Genomic DNA, 17,141 nt, shown 5'->3' on the forward strand with positions numbered 1-17,141 from the left:
GGGATTGAGATATAAGAAGTGGCTAATTTTGAAGGAGGTTTCTCTGTGTATTTTTAAAATTCAGAAAAATTTCCAACTTGCATTTATGGTGGCAGCATTAAAAGTGATTAATTGGCTATATCTAAGTCTCTTAAGGGTGATAACTTATTTATCTTTTCATCGTGATTAAATATTAGAGTACCAAGTGCCCAAGACATATTGACCAAATGGATATTTAACAACTACCAAATGGTACCATTAGATCAAAAATCTTAAGTGCTATATTAGTAGGCCACATATACAAATGGGCAAACATTTAGATAAATATCAGTTTCTTTTGAATATTATATCAATTTTTAACTTTTGACAAATAAAACAAAGGGGATTAAGAGTGCTTACTATTAGCTATATGTGAGCTCACTATAATAGCATCATATGAAATTCCTTTTCTAATTCTTAAGATTTTATATATATGTGATACATGTTATTAACTCATAATCATTATTTTTCTGGAATGAACTACAAATGGTAATGGCACTAAAATACACTTAATTACTTTTAACAAAAAAAAAGGGGGATATAATAATCTGAAAATAAATGCTGGTTCTCTGTGTAACAGGAACTTAACACATAGTCAGTGACATCAATCAGAGGAACGGTTTACTCTGGAACCCCAAATTATAGGCACCTGAAATGAGGCAGGTGCCCTTTCTCTTGTTTGTGGTGCCACTCAAAGCTAGTTATTTGACAGCTTGCCTTCAGCTGGTTGCTCTATGTGTAGCTGAAACAAACAAAAAAAATATGACCCAACAGCCAATAAAAATACTAAAATAAAACAAAATGGGATGGTGAAAAATGGAAAAAGCCCCCTTCCTCCCTCCACCCTCCAAAAAGGAAGAAGTGTAGGCTATAGACGAAATCTTGCCAAAAAATGTTAGAAACATATTTACTTTGAGGGATCCAACTCTACTAGAAACTCCTTTGCTTTCATCCGGCCGTCTAATTTGCTACAATGAGGGAAGATGGGTAAAAAAGACAGAATAAAGAAAAAGTGAACTTAAAAAATTTTTCTAAACATTAGTAAATAATACATGCAAAAACATCAATCGACTCTGAGATATGTCTTAGGAGGCCAAGGAGTTAAGTTACTAACCCAGAGGCTATATGACATGCTCTGCAAATAGGCTGGTTGCTAGAATTCAGTCTTTGTTATGACTCTGTTCCTAAGATGAGGAAACGGGCACTTACTTTTGGTTATCTTGGGGACTTCTGATGAAGCAGTATCTGGAGTAGTGTTACATTTGCATTTGGCTTACAAAAAACAAAGAATTACAAATATACCTATGCAGAAAACTTTGTCTCTTTTAGTGTCTATTCCATTGTAATATCAGCAGACAACAGTGGTATTACTAGATGCATGAGTGTTCCGTAAGTGGAGAGATCAGTCTTGACAAGCATCATTCTTGATAGGTGACAGAGTGAAGTTCCTCTGCTTGCTGACCCAAGCACTGAGGTTATTCAGCTGTCACTGAGGTTCCCAATTAAACAATTGTGCTGCCCAACCAGAAAATTTTAATGCCAGACCAAAGTTAGATACATTCACTCCCTCAAAACTTTCAGTTATTTCAGCTGAATTTTCCTCTTGGGTAAGACAACAAAAAAGAAAATAAAACTGCTTTTTTAGAAATTTGTTTCAAATAACTGTGTAAATGAGAAAAGGAAGATTCTAAACCCAAAGTGTTTTTATTATATGAACTATAAACAAGAAATCTCTTTGCCTTTATTTTAATAGAGCTGTAACAATAACTAATATTTTGTTTAAAGAGGAAAACAAACTGAAAAAAAGAGTCAGGGGAGACTGAAAGGAAGCTTCAGATCAAGTGCTTTTACATTATGGATTCCTTCATGTGCAGGATGACGGTCTCCATTCAGACCAGCATAGCTTGAGCTAGTTGTAATGGTCTTGCTCGTATTAGGAGACAGTAGATGAAGTATCCATGTGATACCCAACTCCCAGTGTTAAAGTCCTCAGGAAAAATAAGAAATCTGACCATATTACAAAATTATAATTTCTGGAGGCAGGCTACTGTTTTATATTTTTTTACGATATCTTTGATAGCATAAAGAGATTGCTTAGGAATACTGAGAAATACTAAGAATATCTGAGAAAAATTGGATTTTCACTTTGAAAAGAGCATCTTGGTTCATAAGAACTGAGTCAACTTTTGGTTTTACTTGATATAGTTTTTATTAATTCAACACTAATTAAATGTTATATCCTAAAGATAATCACTGACCCTTACTCAACTTTTAGTTGAAAAAAATTCTCAAATTCAGAAACAATGGATACTAATTAGAATAGCAACATTCTATAATAAAGGGCCTCTGATGGAAAGTGCGTTCATGTGTAGTCACTTTCTCATGCTATTTTATTTGATCTCAGAGAACATCTTTATATCAAAAGCTATTTTCCATTTTAAATTGATATTCACAATATCTTGATTATAAACTATGTAGTTTTATATAAAAATAGTCTAATACCTCATGTTGCTTTCTAAAAATGTTTAGAAACTGAGTTATTGTATATTAATTGTAACACATGAACACCGTTTTCTACATTATCTTTTATATCTGGAAGGCTTAAAATTACATCAAGTCCAGCAACAGGAAGTCAAGGTTACATAGGACGTTAATGACAAAGCCAAGACCAACACCCACCATTCTTGATTTCTACTTTAAAGTTGTACCCTTAATAGGCCTGGAAATAAATAGGTTGGAAAAAAACTTGATGTTTATAAGAGGCTGTATTAAGTATACATGTCCCTGTGTGTCTGTTTGTCTATCTATCCAATTTATGTTAGAAATTTTGTTACTATACTAATCCATGGAAGAAAATCTTCCTAAATCATTTCAATTCCAAATATAAGTGCTAGTACAGAAGTTTAAAGAATGAAATATAAGAAAAGACAATCACCATGAACCCTGCATGTGAAAATAGGCTATACACCAAATTAAACAAAGATTTTTAGGAGTAGAAAGCTCATCTGTCAATGCTTGACACTAATTTTCTGTGTTTAAATCTGATTTTGCAAATTCTTAACTATCATAAGAGGAAGACTTTAGAAAACCAATGTGGTTATCAGCGCTACAAGTGGTTGTAATTCAAGTGTCATGTGATTTTTTTTTTTTTGCTCCTGACACAGGTACTAATGCCTAATATTGAAAAACTTCGGAAAGAATTTGAAAATATAAAATTTGAGTTGTAGAGAGAAGTCAAATCATAGATTTTAAAATATAATGCTCTCATTTATTCTAGTTAATACTTAATCATCAGTTATGATGGAGTAGCATAAATAAAAGAAATTCACAGCTAATCCAAATATCTGATTACTTTTTTACTTTGATTAGAATGTAAAAGAAATCATAAAAGATTAGCATTTGGATAAAATGAAATTCACTCTTTATTATAATTATAAAAGCCTCACAATGATAGCTAATTTGATATATATTTTTCTGTGAGACTAAACATTCTCCATCAATAAGTAAAAGAGGTTAAACTTCAAATGTTTATATTACATATAAGATCATTGCAATATAAATGAAATTTGAGGACTGGATGTAAAGAACTGTAGAGATTATAGGTTGGTTAAAATTATTAGGTCTTTCTGTAAATATTTTTAACTGAGATTGTGAAAGAAATAAATTAGAGGATCAAAATCATTTCAATCTTCTATTCAGCCTCTCAGCTAGAATATATTAACAAGATATCCATTAAAAGTTGTCTGAGAAGACTGCACTGTATGATTTCTTTGGCAGCATTCTGGGAATATTTCTTTAGCAATTAATTACTGGGTAATCTACCCTAAGGAATTAATTATGAGGATGTAGCCTCTAAAGTTGTGAAAAGACTGCTATTTGTATTCATCTTTTTAAAATAAGAGCTTGAATTATAGATATATTATGCAACAAAAGGAAATGCCTGGATGTTCATACAATATGAGTTGTTGATTCCCTGTGATTTAGCTTGGTTCTCCAAAACTGAGCTCTGTAAATACTGTAAAAGTATTTCCATTATTAACAAAGCAGAAAATTACCCCATCTCACCCTTATCTCTCTTGCCAATAATAAGTAGTTGTAAACAAAATGTCAATATTTTTTCAAAGGCAAACATATAAGATTTTGGAGTATAAAATCATCTTCATATTAATTTTTGAAACAAAATATGAAACTTCAAGAAATTTCTGGATTGTAAAAGTCATGTTAAGGTAAGTGCCCATATCACTAGGTGTATGCATTAATACTTCTTTTCAGTGGCAAGATTTTGTTGAAGAATTATGAGAAAAGGTTATATATTTTATACATTTGTTTTACTGATGAGAGAACTCAGGTCTTAGGATCAGTAGCTTTCTAGAGACCTATAATTTTTAAAAAAGTAAATAGCTGGTATTAAATTATCTGGCTGTGAGATCTCTTCATTAAATTTGGCCTCTCATCTACAGAATAACTTTTGTAGATTTCCCCTTTTTCTCCCTTAACATATTTTATATTGATTAAGATTGTGTAGATTTAAAAAACAGTTCTGTTTGATTGTCCTAGGGACTGTTTTGTTTTTAGAAACAAATTTACCTAATTTACATTTAGAACTACCTTGAGAAACAGACATTTTTAATACGCCACTTTTTAAAAAAACTATGGGTATCACTGACAGAAAATAAAACTTTTTTCCTAGAAATTGTCTTCTAACCAATATCACTTAATATATATTGATACAGCTATAGACTCCTCATAGTTATGATCGGAGAAGGAGGTTTTTAAAAAGTTTTACTTGAGAATTCAAAATTTAAACAAATTTGTGAATAAAGAAATTCTTTTTGGGATTTGGTTAATATTTCAATTCACTATAATTTAGGCCTTTCAGTAAAACTGGTGCTTCATGTAAAATAATTCTGTTTCACTTGCGATTTATTAAGGCAAAGTAAAAAAGAAGGAAGGAAGAAATGAAAATAAGAGAAGCAGTAATTCTGTGCATCAAGGAAAAATAATCTAATGCATTTCTAGAGAAAGGCAAACCAATAAAAGAATAGAGAAGATCAAGGAAATACTGCAAAGAATAATGAAGAAATAAGAAGTCAAAAATAAGAATCTTGGTAGCAAGTCACAGATCTACCAAATGCCCCCTGGCTTACAAAAGAATTGTATACTTAGGAAATCCTTTATTTGAAAGGCTATGATTTCTAATGGTTTATTATCATTTCAAATATTTTTATTTTACTAGACATTTATTACACATATTATTTTGATCCCTAAGTTTCTATGATAGCTTTGATTTTGAAATCATGCAATCTATACAAAATTAGACTTTTAAGCATGCTATTTCCTGCCCACTATCTGGAGAATAATTCAACCCATGATCTTTTTCCCCCAAATTTCTTATCTGTCTATAAAGAAATTAAGAAGCCCATTATAGGTGCAGTATAATAGAGTTATTAGGTACTTTGGAATAGATAACTTTTAAATAGTATAGTGTATGTTCTGAAGAATTATTTATTATTTATATAGCAGATAGAAAAAAGTTTGTATTCAAACTTCAACTGAAATATAATTTTTCTATCAAATAAGATTAGGAATAGAATGGTTTAGCCTGCACATAAAAGTATCCTGGTATAAATACAATTATAAACACAAGCAAATAGTTGGCTTTATGAAGCAGGCAAAAGACACCCATCCTTGTCATTACCAGATCCTGTCTAAATAACAAAACCAGAGAAACTTATATTTTTCTGCTCTAGTAAAAAATTTAGATTATAAAATAACCTATAATTTAATCTCTAATTTTGTTTACTACTTTTTTAAACTACATATTTTATTTTGAGCATTTTCCCATGCCATTAAATATTCCTAAATATTACTTTTTAGATTATATAAATAACTCATATATACATATGTATAGTAAGTTATTTAACCACAGAAGTTAAGGTTGATTCTGTTTCCTGAATATGAATAATGCTGTGATAAATAATCTTATAATTAAATCTTTCATTCTCCATTTGATAATTTCCACCAAAAAATTTCTGGAAATAATACCATTGGTTAAACAAAATATTTTAAAAATATATAGCTTGCTTGCAATGTCATACAAATTTATATTTCTGCTAGTGTGACTAGGAATATTCATGTCACTGCTCATGATAGCAGTGATTATAATTTAAAACGTTATCAATTTGACTACAAAAATTTTAATAGATTTCTAGCGAGAGTACATTTTCCCCCACATATTTTTTTGCTGATTTTCTCTGTTTTTATGAAACAGCTACTTACTGTTTCATAAAGGGCTAAGTAAACAGCCCTTTACTCATTAAATTCACAGCTAAAATACATTATTACTATCTTATTTTAGTTTTCTTCAAAATACGAAACAGTTTACCATACTGGAAAGTGATTTTCCTATTAGAAAAGATATGAAAACTCTTTATTTGAAGTCTCAAAAATCTGTTTTTCTATCAAACTAGAATAAATAGCAAAACAAATGTTGTTATAAAGGAGGAGAAACTAGACAGTAATGAATGAGAGTAGAAATAAGTTACTCAAAAGTCTCTAGGAGCCAGGCACTTAATGCAAACAAGTAAAGTAGCCTGGAGGGTATAAAGAAAGCCAGTTGAGTATTAATATATGTCATCTGGCCCAGTAATATTAACATGATTTTTTAGAAAACTGAAAACTGTATTTTTATTTAAAAAATCTCACCAATTTAAAATGTTCCAAACTAATTATAAAAAAGGAAGTCATCCCCAAAGATATCCCTAATAAAATTATCTTCCATCAACTAAGTTATAGCTTAAAAGAGGACTCTCTGGGTACCTATAAGTAAAAAGGAGATTCTAGGGAAACATTAGTTGCTGTACAAATATAGAAGTAGTTTCACGTTGGAAATGAGTAAAGCTAGCTGGAGATGTATTTTCTGGTTGTTATCTTCAAAAGACGTTGTGAAGTCTTCTATTGTTTTGAGTCAGGGAGAAGAAACTCTGTTCCCTTTCCTAGAATTAATCTGGATCAGTCAGGGTGAGTCACTTATATTAAGCATGGTACTGGTGGTCATTGACATAAAGGATAAGATCTCTGGAATGAGAATACCATTGCAACTTGGTCTAAACAAAAGAGACCCAGGATGCTTTGTAAGAAACATTAAGCACTCCACTCATTTGATTATACCAGTGGTTCTTTAAGTCTGTTCCACAGACCTGTGAGGGTCCCTGAGATTCTTTCAGGGTTCCACAAGGTCAAATGATTTTAATAATAATACCAATACATTATTTGCCTCTAACACTATGTTGACATTTGAAATGATGGTACAAAAGCAATGGTGGTTTGGTACTACAGTAGAAATCTAGGCAGTGGATACAAATAGTGTGAATAGTTATTGTATTATTCACCCCTGTGTCCTAACAGTTTTCATTAACATTGCCCTCTCAATGAAACAGTAAATACTAACTCAATTTAGTTAAAATTTGTCTGTTGAGTGTGACAAACAGGAAGAATGAAACAAAACACTTCTGCTGTATCACAAAGAATGACAGGTGTCTCAAGATAAAGAACTTAGGCAATAGTTTGAGTTGCAAGCTGAACTAGCCAGGTTTTGCACAGAACACTATTTTTGCTTGAAAGAATGTCTCACAAACTATGACTATTCAGACTTAGATGTTTGATAGACGTTTTCTTGAAAATGAATGAAACGAGACAGTCAATTTCGGGAAAACAAACAGGGTTTGTTGGCTTTTTTTTGGCCAAAGAAAACTCTATGTTTTAAGCAAAAATTAAAATTATGGAAAATGGATATACCCATGAGCTTCCAATGCTTCCAAGGAGTTTTTAATGAGTTGGTGGTTATATTAATGAAAATGAATTTTGATAGAGTAAACACTTGGAAGAACTTATATTTTCCATGTGATAAAAAAATACATTACAAAAACATACCTGGATATAAGATCCATTAAACATTCAGGACCAACCAATGAATTTTTTTTTTCCCCAGATGAACAACTTTTTATTGAGCTATAGCTGACTTACAATGTTGCATTAGTTTCAGGTGTATAGCAAAGTGATTGATTTATACATATATATCTCGACATCCTTTTTCAGATCCTTTTCATTATAAGTTATTATCAGATATTGAATACAGTTCCCTATGCTATATAGTAGGTCTCTGTTTATCTATTTCATATATGGCAGTATGTCCAAAAGATTTTAATATATTGGAGTATGAAATGCCCCTTGACAGGGCTAAATTCTACGATTTAACTAACTTTCAGTATATTATCAACTGAACAATTTTGTTGTAGTATCAAAGAATATCCACAATTATATGAAAATGCTATTGAGATATTCCTTTATTTTCTAACCACATAACTGTGTGAGGCTGGATTTGTTTCCTTCAACCAAAACAATATATTCCAACAGACTGAGTACAGAAGCAGATGTGAGAATCCAGCTGTAGTCTACTAAACCAGACATTGAAATGAATAGGAAAAAAAATGTAAAACAATGTCATCCTTTCTAGTAGATTTTTTAAAATTTTGGAAAACATTATTTTTACCCTTAGCAATATTATTTAAATTAACATAGAAAGGTCTTATTCTCAATTTAAATTAAATAAATAACATTTAAAAAATTTCTAAGTTTTAATTATCAGTGCAGTAAATATCACCAGCTATGACTCCATAAATAAGCCTTTGAGGTACTCAATAATTCCTAAGCATGTGAAGGGGTCCTGAGACTATTAAGTTTGAGAACTGATGGATCTGACCAACAAAGTAGAGAATATTATTGCTCAGCAACCCTCATCTCCATGAGATAGTTAACCAAAACTTACATTTTTATGTCCAGAGATGCATTTTATTACACTAATTAATAATTAGTATAATTATTAATTATACTAACAACTAATTACACTAATTACATTAATAACTATTAATTCAAAATGTTTTCCAACCTTTTTGGTGTTTGCTGACTCCACATGTAGAACCCATACACTTCTACAATGTCATTAACAGCTGAACAGTTGTTGATGTGCCAGTGCTGATATGACTTCAGACAAAAGCAAAGAAACCTGATGGTCAGTGTAGTTTTACTAATTTTCTTTAGGCTCTCAAAAACAGTAGAAAATAATTTGCAGGCCTCAGTCAGTGTCCTGATTCAGGCTAGAATTATAGAACTTCTTGAGTCTCCAAAGACTTGGGAAACAATGAACTAGCCATATTACACAATCATCTTGGCGTTCACAAAGGAAAGTGGTGATAATATAGACTAGTTGGTAAAAACTAATATCACTAGGAAAAAAAACCCAAGAGAAAATACTACCTTGATACTAGATCAAATAATGCCATTTTTATATGTAAAGGGAATCTACTCCCTTTCAGATATATGCATTAAAAATTGTGAGTTAAGAAAATATTCTTTATCCAGAGTAATCTAAATTCCTTTGCTCAAAGGATAATAACAGAAGCCTAGAGAGGTTATAATTCTGCATTTTGTTTGAATATAAGATTAGACATTATTATTAAAGGAACACATACTCCATAAGGATACTTTAATATATATTTAAAAATTAGTTTATAAACTTTAATTAGATAGGAAAATTAATTTATATTTTGTATCTAAGAAGAGAAAAAATAACATGCTGATTAGTCTGTGCACAAAGTTCTATTCTAAACTCTGAAGTACAAGGGAGTATGTGCAGAGATTACCTTTATTAATCTATTTATTTTAGTCAAACTTCAGATGCTTAGGGATTAAAAGGAAAATTGAACTGGTCTTTGTAAAAAATTCTGTTTTTGACGACATTGATAGGGAGTGGTGAATTGATTGAAAGTCTGGATTTTTTTTCCTTTTCAGTTCTGGTCATTATTCTCTATGTCAAGCTTCTTGATTCTAAAAGAGATGCTGCTGCTTTTCATAACTGAAAAGCAGAACTTATTACATTTGTGAATCATATTCACTTTAAAACAGAATTTGTTATAGAGGTATTCTTTTAGCAAACCATTTTTTGGGAAACGATTACCATTTTAGACTTTGAGTCCTCTAGAGATTGCCCATTCATAGAATCTATATACTATTTGACTTTTTTGCTTAGGCACTGTTTTACTTAGGGCAATGTAAGACTAAAATCTCAAGTTTGTTGTTAAAATACATTTCACAGAGTCCTCAAGCTAAAGGAGTGAAAATCACTTGTCATTTCAGTCAGATTTCATGAAAAGAAAATATCTGATATTAAGGAGAAATGAATTTCCCCATATACGGAAATATATTATGTCATCCCAGCAAACAAATTTTTGCTGGAGACAATGCCATTCTATATGGAACTTTAGAAGAGATAATACCCTGTCTTTATGAGATTGTGACGAGTGTACTGAAAAGGAAATCCAGACTTGGTTTGCTTGACAGATCATGTTTTCACTATAGGTGGAGTATCTTAAGGGATTAAAGCACAATCTGGAATAAAATATTGCAGAGAGTAAATAAAATGTGAATTCAAAATAATTTGTAATACCAACATTATAGCTGTTGACCTAACAGGAATAGATGCATACATACAAATGGACAGGAAGTTTCCACCTTAAATGCTGCCCCGTGATAAAACGTTACAGAGGAAAAGGTTAGAACTGTTAGTTTTTAATCATAATTTGGTTATTTAACCCTTCCGTATTTTCACAAAGACTGGGATAAGTGTTTCTGATGGTTATTCCCAGAGTATCCTGTACTCCAGCTGTTAAATTATAAAATTTATTGGACTTTATTATAATTTATAGTTGCCTGCTTTATCTGTCTGTAAAGCCAAGAACAGTGTTATTTGCCCACGACTGCTTTCCCAGCACCAGGCAAAGACTTATTTAATAGTTAATAACCCTGTTGGGCAGGCAAGGATTACCAGTTTTATTATAGACAAAAAGCTCAGAGAAGTTGAACAACTTGCTTAATGCAGTGTAGTTATTAGGTAGAGAAGCCAGGATTTGAAACCAGGACTTCTAATAACAAGTCAAGTGCTCTTTCTAGTGTTGGTCTTTTATGACTGCATTGTATTTCCAATGTAAGGAAAACGTATTTGCACATTTTTTTCTGCACATGACAGATTGCACGCCTAATCTGAAACATGGGAGGGGGATTTTTATGGGGTCTGGCTAACAGTATTATGTACTAAATTATAAACATTCCATCTAAGATGTAGTAACAATAATGATGTCAGACTCAACTTGTGTTCTGATTTTGCGCAAGATAATATTCCCGGATGTCTCATATCCTAGACTGAAAACATTCAAAACCAAAATGTATTAACAATTTTCCTTTGCTTTTTCATTCCTTAGTATAGTTAACAACATCGTTTACCCAAAATTTAAATTAGAACCCTGACCTTCATTTTTATTTCTTCTCTGCCTTACATTTTTATGCTATAAAATTAATTTATCTAGAATATATTTATGTGCTAAAACCTATAGCCTTGAATTTTACTTAGTATGCAAAGGGGAAAAAAATCACTATTTAAAATAAAGAAGAACTGATCTGAAGTTGGATTTTAAAGTCACTGAATTAGGTTATTTGTTTACTAATGAAGTTTTACAGAGAGTTTTTGATTAGTGAGTACTACCATTAAAGTGGTCATTATTGCTGAACATAATTCTCAAAACCTCCACCTGGCAAAAAAGCTGTTAATTTGTTTTCACCATTTGTCATGTCCCTGGTGAAATGCTACTCCTAAGAGTTGCCTTCTCTGATCATCCAATCTGAGATTTCCCTCCTTTTACTTTCTACTACACTTTTTCACTTCTTAGCATGAATTTCAATGTATCATTATTAAGTTATTATAAAAGTATATTTATTATAATTTGAAAGGTTATTTTTATGTTATTTTAAATGTTTTATTTTTTATTTAATATAATTTTTAAAGGTTATTTTAGATAAATTTATTTAAAAAATACCTATTTGTTTCAGCATACCTTTGATTAAACTGTAAACTCTATGGGGGAAGAGATTACATCTATCACCGATATAAAAGTACATGTTAAAGCTGCTGCTACTGCTAAGTTGCTTCAGTCGTGTCCGACTCTGTGTGACCCCCTAGACAGCAGCCCACCAGGCTCCCCCATCCCTGAGATTCTCCAGGCAAGAACACTGTAGTGGGTTGCCATTTCCTTCTCCAATGCATGAAAGTGAAAAGTGAAACCGAAGTCACTCAGTCATGTCTGACTCTTAGTGACCCCATGGGCTGCAGCCCACCAGCCTACTCTGTCCATGGGATTTTCCAGGCAAGAGTACTGGAGTGGGATGCCATCGCCTTCTCTGTTAAAGCATCTAGTATACATTAATTAAGCAGTCTTATAATTTGAGATTTTCAATAGGAAGAATAATTTAATTGTCTTCACTTCTTTAACACCAAAGCAATAATTTTATCTTTGAGGTTACATTTTGGTGTTGGTAAAATTACTTAAAAGAAACAGACTCATATTCCTAGGCAAAAATACAGAAGAAAATTTTCTGAAAAAAAAAAAAAAAGATTTTAAAATAACTGTTTTACTTGAATTAATTGTCAATTTGAACAGCTAAGTGTTATCTATGGAAAAATATCAAGACAAGCCACTTGTTATCCTAAGGTTTTGAAATAAGCAAAATAATAAATGTGGATTTGGAGCAATTTTTAAAACTGTATTTAATAACTGCATTTATTAACTGTATTTAATATTCTCCTGGTAAATAAAATGTAACTCCGAAGTTTTAAAAAGGTCCAAGAACTTAGATAAAACTTAGTTTTCATTATTTATGTACACAGTACAACACTAAGAAAAATACACTGTCTTAGATAATTCCACATTCCAATCATTAAGGTCTTAATATTTGATGAATGAGTAGTCTTTTATAGTGGACTTAACATTTAGCTTCACTTGTTTCCCAGACTTCATAAGTGAGTAAACTTATACAGCTGGAATTTAGTGAAGTCAAACAATAAATCATTCTGTTTTAAAAATTTGTAAGATATGGACGATATTTTTCTACCCAATTTATGTCTTGATAACTCCATGTTTTCCTTCAGTTAAAGATTCAGCTGGCTGGCATTCAATGTATAAACATATAACAAACATTTTATATCTAGAATGTTTTTATAGTTTTTCTTCATGAAGATTTAAGACCTCATTTTTTTAAACTATACAATTAATTATCAGTGACTTTTGACACAAGTCTAAAAATGATATTCAACAGTTCACACTCTGAAGACTGCTAAAAAGGATGTAGCATGGAATGTAAAAGCACTACACATTTCAAGAACTGATTGAGATCACTTCCAGTTAAATTCAACAATAACATTCATAAAACTCATAGAAAAGCTGGAATTGAGGAAGGTAGTTAGATAAATCCTTAAATCTGATGACAGTGAAAAAGTCATAGTTTGAAAAATTACCTACAGATTTCTGAAATAAATTTCCTGTATAGCCAGATAGCTAAAATCATATCCTATTAAATAAGAAGGAATGTTACTGTTTGCTTCTGATGCCAATAGTACATCCATCCTATGGAAACTTGAAGCTACAAATGACTAACTTTACAGGGAAGAGATATTCTAAGAAAAAGTATCATAGTCATAATTAGGTTTGCTACTCAGTTTATCACACACATGAAAATGTCAGGCAGCAAATAAATATCTAATCCTCTCCCTGGCTCACTGCTTCAGTACTTGGGAAAAATTATAAAAAATAAATACTAAGATACTTCCTCCCTCCCCCAAAGGTTGGCATTAAAACTTTCTATCAATTTAGATTTGTTTCCAAATATTAGGCAGCAACATTCCAAGTTGAATATGTTTGAAAAAATTTGGAATGATACTAGAGCAAGGAGTTACCCCTGCCTGGACAAGTTAAAAAACAAAAATCCTTTTGGTGACATCATTTTACTTTGTTAATCTTGCTGTTTATTGGCCAGAAACATATTCACCCTCTGCATAAATAAATAACTGCATATCTATACAAATAAGTATGCTAAAAAATAAGAAGTCTACAACAAAGAAACAGGAGTTACAGAAAGTGATACCCATAGCTGTGAGGTAGTAGGCATTTTGAATGAAATTTCTATCTATTGTTGGCCTAATACAACAATTTGTGAAACATTAGGTGATATCTATGTTATAGCCCATTAATTTTTCATTGTAATATCTTGCATGCAATCCAACCTTGACAAGCAGAGGGAAATACTGGTTAGTTTTCCCAGATGTACATAGCAGAGCAGGTGTAAGGTGCCAAGGAACGATACTTACTTTTGGTGTCGGGCAGGAAGCTGTAGAAAGGCGAGATGTAGCCTGAGCACGGGGAGATTCCGAAGGAGTAGTACTGAGGGAGGCTGTGTCTCGTGGGAGCACCTGAACGCCACGAGAAATGATGGAGTCTGGAATCTGAACAAGAGGAACAAGTATGGTTTAATATGCTGAAAATACCAATCACATGCAAAATCAATACCCACACCAAACATTTTTTTTTTCCCCCGCGGGGGAACGGGGGTGGGTGGCACATATAGTCAACATATAGTCAAAGCTGTGGTTTTTCTAGTAGTCATGTATGGATGTGAGAGTTGAACCATAAAGAAGGCTGAGTGCTGAAGAATTGAGGCTTTCAAATTGTGGTGGTGGGGAAGACTCCTGACAGTCCCTTGGACTTCAAAGAGATCAAACCAGTCAATCCTAAAGGAAATAAACCCCAAATATTCATTGGAAGGACTGATGCTGAAGATGACGCTCTAATACTTTGGCCACCTGATGTGAAGAGCTGACTCACTGGAAGAGACCCTGATGCTGGGAAAGACTGAAAGCCAGAGAAAGGGGTGGCAGAGGATGAGATGGTTGAATGGCATCACTGATTCAATGGACATGAATCTGAGCAAATTCCGGGAGATGGTGAAGGACAGGGAAGCCTGGCATGCTGCAGTCCACGGAGATGCAGAGTCAGACACTAAATGACTGAACACCCTTTGCCGCTCAGCTCTCGGATATTTGGTCTAACTTATTAAGTATGACTGCATCCAAAAATTTGGGATAAGGTAGAAATCTTCAGATTCAATATATTTTCCTTGGCCAAATAATATTTCAAATAATATTTCATCAAAGCTTTTTTATGAAGCAGTATAGAATTGTAGAGAGGAGTAAAGTGTTTGGCATTCATATACTAGCTCTGTCATTTAATACCTATTTAATTCCTAGATACTTTCCATTTCCCTTTCAGATTCATTCTCCACCCTTCTTCACTCTCTCTGGACCAAGCTAAACTGTAGAGATAGAATCAACAAGCTATTTTGTGCTCTCTGATTTCTAGCTGGGTCAGGTAAGAAGTACTATCAGGAAACTGAAGAGCTGGGGGAGAATAAGGTCTGATATTTATTCCCTTGGCTTCCTCTCCAGCAGGTCACTGTAGGCTGGCTAAGATCAGAGGCCTTGTTAGATGACCTGTGCTTATAGCTCTTTTCTGGATTCCAATTACCTGCTCTCTTTTTGCCCCATTAGGTCTAGGAGTATTAATGATACCAATTACTACTAGTTCCAGGGTGCTGAATCATTTTGTTGCTTTCTCTAAAATCTTACCATGCTTTTATAAATATCATAGTCCTTTACTAAACTCTTCACAATTATCCATTTAGGTACACTGTGACTTCTGCTGGGATACTGATGGATATAATTTTTAAACTGTCATTTCCTTTATCTAAAAAATGTGGATGCTGCTGCTGCTGCTAAGTCGCTTTACTCGTGTCCAACTCTGTGCAACCCCATAGATGGCAGCCCATCAGGTTCCCCCGTCCCTGGGATTCTCCAGGCAAGAATACTGGAGTGGGTTGCCATTTCCTTCTCCAATGCATGAAAGTGGAAAGCGAAAAGTCAAAGTGAAGTTGCTCAGTTGTGTCCGACTCTTAGCAAACTCATGGACTGCAGCCTACCAGGCTCCTCCATCCATGGGATTTTCCAGGCAATAGTGCTGGAGTGGGGTGCCATTGCCTTCTCCAAAAAATGTGGATAAATGATAGCATTTACCTCACCACATTACTACTGAGGGCTAAATAAGATAATGCATATAAATTATCTAGTGCTTACAAGTAGTTTAGTTAGTTAAGTCGCTTGGTCAGTCGTGTCCGACTCTTTGCGACCCCATGGACTGTAGCCCACCAGGCTCCTTCGTCCATGGGATTCTCCAGGCAAGAATACTGGAGTGGGTTGCCATTTCCTTCTCCAGGGGATCTTCCCGACCCAGGGATCAAACCCAGGTCTCCCGCATTGCAGGCAGACGCTTTAACCTCTGAGCCACCAGGGAAGCCCCTACAAGGAGTTAATACTTAATAAATATTAGCTATTGTTATTATTATGTTATACGCTAACTGATGTAAGTGAACATCACTACTGTAAAAACATACAAATGTAGGACAAATACTGTGGATTATTTGTCTTTAAAATTATTAATATTTATGTTGACTATAAAATTTGTTATTTAGGGCTATGTATAATTTAGTTCTTATTTTGGGCTAGTACTAGTGAGTATAGGTCTTTTAATCTCAAAATGACAAGCTGACCACTTCCAAATTTTATGCACAAGAAGGGAAATATGTATGATGAAAGAATAAGCAATTAACATTCAATCAAAATATTACTTAGGATGTAGAAAGAAGAAAACAGCAGCCAGAATTTGTGACTAGAAAGGCGCTCTTTATCTTTACACATCATCTCTTTCTCACAAAGGAAATACTACGTCCACAGGCACTCTTTCATTTAGTTTCCGTACCTACATCCTCAATACCAACGGTACTGCCACAATTTCTGGGCTTAATTTTTGTGATTTATGAACAATATCTGAATAACTATGATGAAAAGCAGTGGGAATTCTGAGAAGAAAAATGGCTCCATCTGCTAGTACACTTAAATAGTGAATTGCAATAAATATTTTAAGAAACAGAGGTAGAAGCTCTTCTCTAATTTAGAAGAGCTATGTATTGCCACTTACATCTAATAGAAAAGGCCAAGTATTGGGAAGAAAAAGGTCAAATGCCCCTACTGTATTTCACATAGTTCCATGTTTCTTTCCTTCATGGAAATTACCCACACTTATACTACATTTATATGCGTGCTAGTTTGGTCAATGTCTCTCTCTCATACC

General features: G+C 32.9%; 1 protein-coding gene across 4 annotated transcripts in view; it reads right to left on the bottom strand.

Moving 5' to 3' along the window:
* GPHN (gephyrin) overlaps nucleotides 1–17,141 on the bottom strand; it is a 551,792-nt gene that overhangs the window by 189,218 nt on the left and 345,433 nt on the right. For 2 of the 4 annotated variants that reach the window (XM_018054056.1, XM_018054055.1), the window contains 2 exons: nucleotides 14,270–14,404; nucleotides 930–986 (listed from right to left, as the gene is read on the bottom strand). In XM_018054056.1, the coding sequence (XP_017909545.1) occupies nucleotides 930–986; nucleotides 14,270–14,404 (192 nt within the window). The remainder of the gene's footprint in view (nucleotides 1–929; nucleotides 987–14,269; nucleotides 14,405–17,141) is intronic. The other 2 variants (XM_018054058.1, XM_018054057.1) reach the window with 1 other exon arrangement.

Source organism: Capra hircus, chromosome 10 (genome assembly GCF_001704415.2).
Source record: "Capra hircus breed San Clemente chromosome 10, ASM170441v1, whole genome shotgun sequence".
Classification (NCBI taxonomy): domain Eukaryota; kingdom Metazoa; phylum Chordata; class Mammalia; order Artiodactyla; family Bovidae; genus Capra; species Capra hircus.